General features: G+C 35.5%; 1 protein-coding gene across 7 annotated transcripts in view; it reads left to right on the forward strand.

The window, feature by feature from the left end:
- Positions 1-11310, forward strand: part of col5a3a (collagen, type V, alpha 3a) — a 148082-nt gene that overhangs the window by 44955 nt on the left and 91817 nt on the right. For all 7 annotated transcript variants that reach the window (XM_068215533.2, XM_068215535.2, XM_021469216.3 and 4 more), the window contains 3 exon segments: positions 964-1131; positions 1207-1420; positions 4408-4570. In XM_068215533.2, coding sequence (XP_068071634.2) covers positions 964-1131; positions 1207-1420; positions 4408-4570 — 545 coding nt within the window.

Here is an 11310-nt window from a genome sequence, read left to right on the forward strand (position 1 = left end):
TGGGTGTATAATAGGGCCTCTTAACTTCAGAAAAGTTTGAACCAATCTCTGAACTTTATTTATCAACTTTATAATTATGGCCAACTTTCTTTTATATAAATAAAATCTACTGCCTGACCTACAAAAATCATGAATAAAGCAACTAAATAAATGAACATTAACCAAAATTATAATAACAGTTATATAATAAAAAAAACTGGCAAGCAGCAAGCATGTGAAGTAGTTCAAGGAGCTGAAATAATAGATCATTTAACGGCTTAAAGATATCAGCCTAATATTTTTATTGGGCCGATACCGATATCATTAAAATAGCATTTATCATCCAATATCGATATGGCCCCTGATATATTGTGCATCCCTATTTATATGCATTTTTATTATTGAATTATTTGCAGGTGGTGGATCCTGTTTTAATCTACTCAGGTTTATTTGCGAACTTATTTTTTCATTATGCCTGTTGCTATTTTCTTCATTGAATCAAATCAAAAATTGAAGATTAGATTATAGGTCCAGTGAAATTTAAATTTTGTATTAAATGGATAGATGTTAGGTTTTAGTATTTTTTAGTTATTTTTTAATAATATCTATAAGCTAGAGTGCTACAAAACAGTGACAAAAATTGTATTTAAAGGATATAAAACTGATATAAACATTCGAGTTTGCAATTTGTCATTTTTGACTAAATGAATCAACAATTTTTTTTTCACGTTACCTCATACTTCAGTTTTTCATCAAATCTTGACCATTCGAATGCGCTGTAGTATCTGACATGCCCCACCTTCTTCAAGACGCTTCTCATTTGCTTTTTATTTGATGCGCTTGAGTGCAATCACTCATTCAGTCAAGAATCTGAATTCAATCTTGTTATATCATACTAAGCACTTTTAAAAATGCTAATACGACAAGGATCTTCTGTTTATGGTGGCTTAGAAATGACTGTAGATCTTTTTAACTTGTGTCCAGCTAATGTGATGGATGTGCTGCGGGCACTGGAGCTGTCTGAAGACATGGAGGGCGTTACAGTGGAGGCCGGTCTGTGCACCGAGAGAAAGGGCACTTCAGAAACAGACATGGCTTACAGGATAGACAAGAAGATTCAGCTCAGCGCCCCGACTAAACAGCTCTTTCCAGGTATGGATGCCCGAGATACTCATTTCTGAAGTGTGAATTCAGCAGGCTGTGTGTTAAAAGTGGTTTCCTTCACAGACTCTGCTTTCCCTGAGAACTTCTCTCTGATGACGACGGTGAAGGCCAAGAGAAACTCTCAGTTCTTCCTGCTGTCTTTGTATGATGAGCAGGGGGTCCAGCAGCTGGGCCTTGAAATGGGCCGGTCACCTGTGTTCCTCTATGAAGACCACAAAGGCCAGCCGGCTCCAGATCTATACCCTTTATTTAGAAAAATCAATCTTTCGGATGGCAAGTGAGTGCTTGCAAGAATTCTTAAATAGTCAAAATGTTTTCTTTCCTTATGATACGTTTTTCTCTTTTGTAGTTCTTAATAATCGTATGTGACTAAGACCATATCCCATTTCTATTTTTGTACCCTTCCCCTTCCCCCTTCCCCATGGCCCTTAAAACCAAGGGTGAAAGGGAATGGCTTCAAAATTTACCCCTAAGAATTGGGACAGCACTACAGCACCTGCACACGTTATCATATGCCCTCGCAATCTCTTGCTTCATATGAGATCAGACAATCGACTGCCTAACCGTACGTTCACACCGAAAGCGGCGAGAGCGTCAAAGTAGCCGGAAGTCATTCATTTTCAATGAGAGCCGGCGGCGATAAGCGGCGAGGAGCAGCGCGCGGCGCGTCTTCGCCGGCGTGAGCGTCGAGGAGAGTTGAAATAAAGTCAACTTTATGTTAATGAGCTATGACGTGGTTCGGCGGCAAGCAATCAGAATGAAGACGTCCATCGCTTGATAGCAGTTCAGAGAACACAGACCAGTGAACTTTGGTTCCGACCACAGTTGTTCCCAAGGGTTTGATTATTGCGGTCGCCGGATTTCCAATTATTTAATTTTTTTTCCTACAGGAACATACATTAAATAAGTTACTGGCGAGTTACTGATGTTCATTAATGTTATATAAATTTATCCTAAAAAAGCGGGAATCTCACGCGATGTGACAGTACAAAACAGTTCTGCTGCTTCAGGATATTTCAGACATATGGACACATATTGGATAGAGCAAAGCCACACCACACGCAACTTGATCTTCCATTGTTGTATGAATTTGATAAGAAGTGCGCAACATTTTCACGCTAGAAACATGTTTTATGCAGAAATGTAACTGATATGCTGCAACGGCTCCTTTAAATATGAGATCAATGTAGCGAGTTTTGACGCTCTCGCCGCAGGAGCTGAAGGCAGAGAGCGTTGTCGCCAGGGCGGCCAGAGCGACCTTGGACGCTCTCGCCGCTTTCGGTGTGAACGTACGGTTAGTTATTCCAGTTGTGCTTTTTTTTTTTTTTTGGTATTTTTCTTCAGGAAATCACTGAAGGCAAAAATTTTGTTATCATAACGATCTAATGTGTCAATAAGATCATAATACTGTGCATTTAACACAGTGGCCAATATTATGTAAACACTCGAAAAACATAATCATTATACCAGACACTGTAAAAAAGGTAATTCCCAGCTACTAGGCTTTTCTGACAGGGTATTCGAGTGTCATTGAGTGTCAGAATGTTGTGGGACTGCTTCACAGGAGTTATGATTATGGATTATAGATTGCGAAATTTAGCGGTTTTTATTTTAGCGTTAAACACGAACATGGTTATAAGTATATTAAAACGTGCTTGTTTGTTGTAAAAATTCGTAATAAGAAAAAAAAAATCCTGCTGGAAAATTTTCTTACCCCTCGGTTTCGAATGTGGTCCTGAAAAATCTTCGTTTAAAGGGGTATTCATGCCATGGCGCAGCACAACTGACTCTTAAAGGGAACATGAGATGAGACTCTTTTTGAGATTTTGGTTTAATGCACATTATGCTCAAAACACACCCATAACTCATTAAGGGAATAAGCACAACCCTGTTAGACCATGCGCCAGGGTGCAAACTGTATTTTTTCATCCTTAAAATAGCAAAAGTGGATTCAGAGATGCCCTTAATGCTTTTGCGCCATGTGCTTTAGACTTTGTGCCTAGATTGTTAAAATAGAGCCCTACGAATGAATGAAAACTCAGATATTCAGACTCTTATAACTATTGTTTTTTTACGCCCATCACTAGTATTTCCTTTCAAATCTGTTCACTTTATAATTAATAGTAAAACAGCACCTACTGGGAAGGCATGTATAAAGGTAATAAGGTTACATCTAATTAGTAATTTTTTAATTGCCTTGTTGGGAGTAGGAGTACATCCTTAAAGTAATTTAGGTAACACTTTATAATAACTACACACTATAAATCATTTATTAAGCATTAGCAAATAGTGAATTTATTATCTGTTAAGCCTTAACTCTACATTAATAAGCGTTAGTTAGCAGTTTATAACTGCAGCTACAAATGCTCTATTCTTGACTTATAAGCACCTATATAATGTGTTTAATGATTGTACTTTCATACTTAGTTAATGATTGATTTTTTCATTACTAAAGTAAGTGTCAAATTATTTACAAACCATTTGTATTTAAGAGTAGTTGAGGGTTTTTAGGATCATTCAGAATGAGTTAGTAAATGATTAATAAACTATTGAAATCAACGTTTATATGTCTTATTATTCAGGCATATATTAATATTCAATCATTTACGAACTCATTTTGAATTATCCTAAACTCTCAACTACTCCTAAATACAACTCGTTTGTAAATAATGCAATACTTAATTTAGTAATGAAATATAAATCATAAACTAAGTATGAAAATACAATTATTAAACACATTATATAGGTGCTTATAAGTCAAGAATACAGCATTTGTAGCTGCAGTTATGAACTGCTTACTAACGTTTATTAATGTAGAGTTAAGGCTTAACAACTAATGAATTCACTAGATGCTAATGCTTAGTAAATGACTCATAGTGTGTAGTTATTATAAAGTGTTACCGTAATTTATTGCACCTTACTGAGTATTGAATATGCCACTATCACCATAACAGTAATATTTCTATCTATTGTGCAGCCCTACTAGCAGACATATTGTTGCAGGTAGTGTGCTTTTTTAAAATGTAGTTCTAGCAGATAGAACGCTTTTAGTCAGGCTTCTAAATTGGCTTTGGTATCACAGAGCACCAATTTATAGAGTGTTCTTTCACATTTAACCCATTATCTTTCACATTTGACCCATTATCCACCTCTAATAGCCCTGCTCCTGGAAGGGCAGTAGATATGGCTTTTCCTCCTGAGTTTCTGCTGTGATGAAGCTCTGCTGTTGTTGACTCTGATTAACCTGCTGTCTTCTCTTCTCAGATGGCATCGGATCGCCTACAGCGTGGAGGGAAAGTCGGTTACGCTGTACCTGGACTGTAAGAAAGTGCAGACGCTGGAATTAATGCGCGGAGATGATCCTGTGGTCAGCACTGATGGAGTTATCGTGTTTGGCACGCGGTTGTTAGATGAGGAGGTTTTTGAGGTAAGAAATATGAGAAACTCAGCTTGTTGTAATATGAAGATATCTTTCCCTGACTCTATTATTAATGTGAACATACAATATAAGAACACTGACATGAGTTTAAAAAATAAAATAATAGATAAGATTAGATTAGATTCAACTTTATTGTCACAAGTACAAGTCAACAAAATGCAGTTTAGGTCTAACCAGCAGTGCAATAGCAGCAAGTGCAGGATACAGTTATAAGTTATCAAGTGCAGTTGTAGAAAAACTAAAGTAATATTTACAGATGGATTACTATGAACTATATATACAGATTGTATTAGCTATGAACAGAGATGTACAATAAATGAATATATGTACAGGTTGCTATTATTAATCAGAAGTGTGCAGATAGATAAACATAGTTACAAATGTGTATGCAAGAGTGGGTGTGTACATACTTACAAATGTCCATGTGCAGTGGATATGCACAGTTCAAATAAGTGAATCAGTGCAATGAATATGTGCAAAGTTTAAATGTGCAAATGTTAATAGATAAAGCTGAGTAAGTTAAGACAACTGATGTGTGAGTTTTAATAAAAGCCATATTTATTCATGCAAATAAGCCATTATCTAATAATAAGTTTTGTAAACATATTCAGAATGTAAATTTTAAAACATTAAGAACGCTAGCTTTACAATTTCTGTTTAATCATCGTGTACTAAAAATAGATTTTTTATGTTTCTTTATCATATTTTTTGTTTACTGCTTTATTACTTTTATCAACCAGGATTAAGGAATACAATGTTATATAAGTAATACATCCCAAGTAAACCTGATTTCTATAGTTCCCACTTAGATATGCTTGGCATTTATAGCAGGTTTGGCATGCTGTCCCGGGAGAGAACCCAGAGCTCAAATTGCACATATGACATACAAGTTCATGTTTGTATTTTACAGATAAAAATTCTGTGTCATAAATATGTATAATATTAGTGTCCCACCAGTGATGATATACAGCCACATCGCACTATTACGAGTGTGATATTGCGTTTATATAATAGTTTGACGGCAAATTTATGTAAATAAAAAAGAAAATCAAACACGGAGAGTCTGAAAATCCTTTTGAATGAGGAACTACTTTCTTCCACCATTCATTTACATCTGCAGCTGACGTCAGAACAGCAGAAACCGTTGCTACTTCACTATCGTCACTTTAGAGCTAGTATGTGAATGATTCTCTAGTGCAATGTCTAAAGCAGGGGTCTCAAACTACTGGGCCTTGGGCCATTTACAGCCCTGCTATCCTCTTCCCTCTGGCCCGCAACTGAAATCAAAAATATAACAAGATTCCGCCTGCCAAAACATATGTTTTTGAACCTCTATCATAGTTAAACAACTTGTGGTTTTGACCAGCCACCTTATGTGGAGTTCAGACTGCATGGTTTTCAAAGTAGTTGCGTCATAGATGTTTTTACACTGCATGACTGTCTGGGCTAGCGTTTTGTCGCTGCTTTGTTTACACTGTAAAATGGATCGGCGACAGGGGCTTTTACATTGCATGACTTTACAATAGGAAGAATCGCCTACAACTTCGTCCAAACTACGTCTCACAGCCAAAAACACGTAGTATATCTTTTGTTATTAACTACATTACGAGAAAGAAGCCTTTAATGGGGTAGAAGATGTGCATATTTGCTCATCTGTGTTTGAAGGGAATTAGCAATTTCTCCTCAACTTTCTTTTTTAACTTTCTGTATGAAACATCAAACAGACACAGGTGCTCCTGTCAAACCTCCACTAGATTTTCTTCTATTTCTTGGGTCCAAATAAACCGAAAATGAGCGCTGTTAACTTCTCCCCCAACCTCCTGCTGGCCAGCAGGAACACACACACACACAAGTGAATGCTGCTCTCTCATTGGCTGTAGGTGATCGCCAAAATTATTTTCAGTCAAAACTCATTTCACACGGCATGATTTGAATCGGCGACAGCTCCACATATTTAACACGCCAAATATCTCACAGGCATCGTCGACTCATCTGCGATTCTCTTAGATTGTGTCTTTGATAGTTCATACTGTGTGATTGTCACTCACGTGCAGGAGCACAGATTTGCCTGTGATTTCAGGCATTTGTCTGCGATTTCTCAAAACCTGTTGGCGAATCAAAATCGGGGCTAAAATCATGCAGTCTGAACCAGGCATTAGTGTTTACCTTGGCTTTTTCGGTTTAATTATTGTGAAATCTCGATGGCAACAGAGAGATACTAGGAAATGTCTCTAGAGTCTAGACTGATGGCATTTGATGGCGTTCAGCCTTATAATCTTAAAATGTGAGCAAAATCAACTGTTTTGTCATCACTTTATACGAGAAGTCTAAAACTCAAATTGGCGGTGGGCCATTTCAGTGACTGCTAATTCATAGGAGGGCTTATTTAACACTCAGTCACAAGAAGAAAGTGGACACCTGATGTAAATAATGCATCTTAGGTCAACACACATGATGTTTATATTTCAAGAATTACCTGTCATCAGTAATAATGCAAATTAGCATGTTTATCATGTCACGCATCAGCTGCTGAAATATATCAGTGGTTGTTGTGTGTATAGCCGAGCATTAGACACACACTCATTCTTCCACAGAGTATATGCAGTCAAAACTCTAGCTGTTTGTCTCTTGATTGACATATTGAAGGGGGAGTTTAAATTGCTATGGATATACTACAAATAATAGGAATAATAGTTATTGTTCTGTCACAACCAATTGTATTGTGCAATAGCGAATGAACAACAGGAAGCAGTTCGGGTAACTTTAATATTGTTTAATAATGTTCTTTTTAATATTTTTAATTTTTGCAAAGCTACAACAAATAGAGCAAACGTATGTACATATTCAAATTTAGCAGTACAATTTTGCTAATGTACATAGTTTTCATGCAAATCTTAATAAGCATATGAGGAAAATCTTTTAAATTAGACCATTTGAATCAAATATTAGCAAATTGATCATATTTATTGGAAGTGTTTGTGCAACAAAATACTGATAAAAAAACTGATAATAATCAAAAACTGATAAAAATCAAACAATGTTTAAATATTTACAAATATAGAGCTTTAGTAAAAATAAAGCACTTACGGGTATATATTTCAACGTTTAAATCAGCCACACAATTAAAATACATTTGTATTACTCTCGACTGTACAGGTTTTTAGAATGGGACAATAATATGGAAACACACTCTAAAATTTGTTGTTAATAATACTGAATACTGGCAATGTAGTGGCGCAGTAGGTAGTGCTGTCACCTCACAGCAAGAAGGTCGCTGCTTCCAACCTCGGCTCAGTTGGCGTATCTGTGTGGAGTTTGGATGTTCTCCCTGTGTTTGCGAGGGTTTTCTTCCGGGTGCTCCGGTTTCTCCCACAGTCCTAAGACATGTGGTACAGATGAATCGGGTTGGCTAAATTGTCCGTAGTGTATGAGTGAGAGTGTGTGTGTGTGTGTGTATGTTTCCCAGAGATAGGTTGCGGCTGGAAGGGCATCCGCTGCGTAAAAAATGTGCTGGATAAGTTGGCGGTTCATTCCGCTGTGGTGACCCCAGATTAATAAAGGGACTAAGACGACAAGAAAATGAATGAATTAATACTGAATACTGGAGATTTCAGATTCATGATTCACTTTCAAAAAAATGAGAATTTCAATTGCAAAGTCTGTATATACATTATAATAAACACAATTAGTTTCGAATGTTTTCTTTCTGCTATTATGGAAGCAAAATAGGCCACAGTCTCAAAACTGGAGTGTGCAGATTTGTTTGTCTCTACTTAAACTTGATAAAAGTCATGTAAGTTTAAAAAAAAAAAAACAACTTCTTACCCTATATACACTGTTAGACATTTCAAAGGGTTTTTACAGTAACTTACTGGCAACACTGTTGCCAGTAAGTTACTGTATTTGAGATTTACAGTATACAACCGTAAATCCATTTACAGCATGTTACCGTAGTGTATGAAAATGGTTAACTACTGTAAAAACCTAAGTAAACAATTAGCTACTGTAAACCTTTTAATTTTGTCTTAAATATTTTATAATATAATTTTATTAATATTATTTTAATACTATTGACATAAAAAAACACAATTACAAAATATTAACAAAATAAACACTTTATTTAAAACATTGGAGATGCTTAAAACATTTAAGAAAAACGTGTAAAAACATTACATCTCAATCATTCAAAATATTTTATTTTAAGAAAAAAAAAACATTGAAAACGACAAAGCACATGAACATACATGTACAAAACTAATTTAAGTGTCTGACCTGCATATTGTTGAGAGAATAAAAAACCCAATTGTACTAAGTACTACTGACATTAAACCAGACACAATTACAAAATATTCCATTCTTTAAAACATTAATAATGTTTAAAGCATTTAAGGAAAATGTGTGAAAATTACATTAAGCATTAAAATCAACAGATTAAAAATAAATAAATTACACAAAGCACTAGAACATACATGTACATTAATAATTTAAACGTCTGAATTGCATATTTTTGGAAAAATAAATATTTGTAACTATTAGCCGACTCAGAAACAACCCAACTTTAAAATATTACAAATTCTGGTGTCAAATGCTCAACAAGGTCTGAATTCACATGTTCAAATGCAATTCATCTTTAGGTCTATTGCACTTTTACACTGTAGATCAATGATGTCAAAGCAGCTTAACATAGAAGTTCTTGTAAATTGAAGCTGCTTCAGTCCAGTTTTTAAAATTGAAGCAGTAAATGTTACTGCTGAAAGTCCAAATACTGAAGAGCAAATCCACCGATCCACCAATCGAAGCCAAGTGAACGAGTGGCGACAGTGGCATGGAACAAACTTCACCAACTGACGAAAGTGTAGAATAAAAGCCCTTGAGTGAAACCAGGCTCAGTTTGGCAAGACCAGTTCTCCTCTAGCCAAACTTGTGCAAGGCCGCAGTCTAGGCACCGGAGGCTTGAAAGGTCACCAGCGGGTGGTCAGGCTGGCCCATTGGATCAATGCGGAAACTCATTGATCACATGTGTCTTTCAGGAATCACTCCTCCATGACCACCACAGCATCTGGTCAGGATTTGGCCCAGTCCAGGATTATGAAGAACTCTGGATAAGGAGAGACAGACTAACATAAGCATAGAAGAAGCTTGTTTAAAAAAAAAAAAATCATATACTGGTTAATTATTTTGAAGCATGGCAGCTGGGTTGAGCTAGTTTTCAGCTGGTACTGAGCAACTGGCTCCTGCTCAAAACCTGCTCACTACCATGTTTAAAAGATAACTAACCAGAATGTCCTGTTCATTTTTTCCCCCAACAAGGTTTTACAAAAACATTGTAGCATTTGTGATGGGTTGATTAACTGCAGGACAGATTAGACAATTTGTTTTATGCATTCCTAATAAACTAAAACAGACTGAATACTGATACAACTATTGAGAGTGTCTTACCTAATCCATGTTCTCAGTTAGCTGGTGAAAGAAGGATAACACACTGTTGTTCATGGTTGTCATTCTCTTCATTACTTCTCCTGCCTTCTTTTGGCTCACTCTGGTTGTTGCTATGCATTTTGTTTCATCCTCTGGAATTATTTATACAAAAAAAAAATTAGGCAACATGAAATGGGGAAAAAGACTTTTAATACATAGACAAATGCATGTATCCCAATAATAATTATTATATAACGAAATGTCTGACCCATGACAGACCTCAATCTGCTCAAAAATATTATAAACAAAGATGAAAAAAAAACTACTAAATGGTTTATTAAAAAGGGAAACAAATCTTTTATTTAGCTAGTAACTAAACATGTGACACATTTTGTATTAAAAGTAACATTACTATATTGAGAAACAAATAGATGTACAGTACTTACTGTTGTATGAGGTCCAGTTTGCACAGGCAAGCTCCCAGTATTCTATATTGAAACCATAAAAAAGCCAAAAATACAGATAAGAATACCTTGATACAATCCACAACCTCCACACAACTTTTTTTTTATTGGTTTACCTTGGTTGCTTACTGGTCTTGCTTATTTTTAAGCATAAGGCTATGCTGATCAAGATGTTCCTCCGAAATGCTGTTTTCTTCTTCAGCCAAAACCTGCTGCTGTGTCAGTGCCATATCTAAACAGAAAAAAATATAATGGTAACAATTATGTTAAACCAAATGTCAAGAGTTGTGATAAAAAAATAAAAATAAAAATAGCAAACAATAAATAGCCAAAAGGTGGTTATTAGCATAATGTATAGAGGTAAAGTTGGTTTTATATTAGCAGATTCAGACTTCCCCCTTAATAATATAATTTCATAAAAGTATTATTTGCAAACTCTAAATAGCGAAATCATAATAGCAGCCAATGACTATCAAAGTACAACATGCTCAAGGTCAAATAAACAATGTTAATGTTGATTTCAAGTCATACTGGCATGCTAATTCTGATCGAATATTTAAAGTAACATGGTAAACAGTATAGAGACTTCTAAATGAACGAATGTGCGAATATAAAACCAACTTTACCTCTATGCATATTGTATAGATTTACGTTAATGTTATTATAGGTTACGTCGCGAAGTTATTTTCTCAAACTAACGATATAAGTTACTCTAAACCAGAGAAAAATAAGTTCACAACAGCTAATATATATAGTATAAATCAATATAAGTTAAACGTTGCACGTTAAAATGAGTTTGAGTCCAATTCGGTGTAAACTTAGCCCAGTTTAGCTAACGTTACCATT

The sequence above is a fragment of the Danio rerio genome, chromosome 3 (genome assembly GCF_049306965.1).
Source record: "Danio rerio strain Tuebingen ecotype United States chromosome 3, GRCz12tu, whole genome shotgun sequence".
Lineage (NCBI taxonomy): Eukaryota > Metazoa > Chordata > Actinopteri > Cypriniformes > Danionidae > Danio > Danio rerio.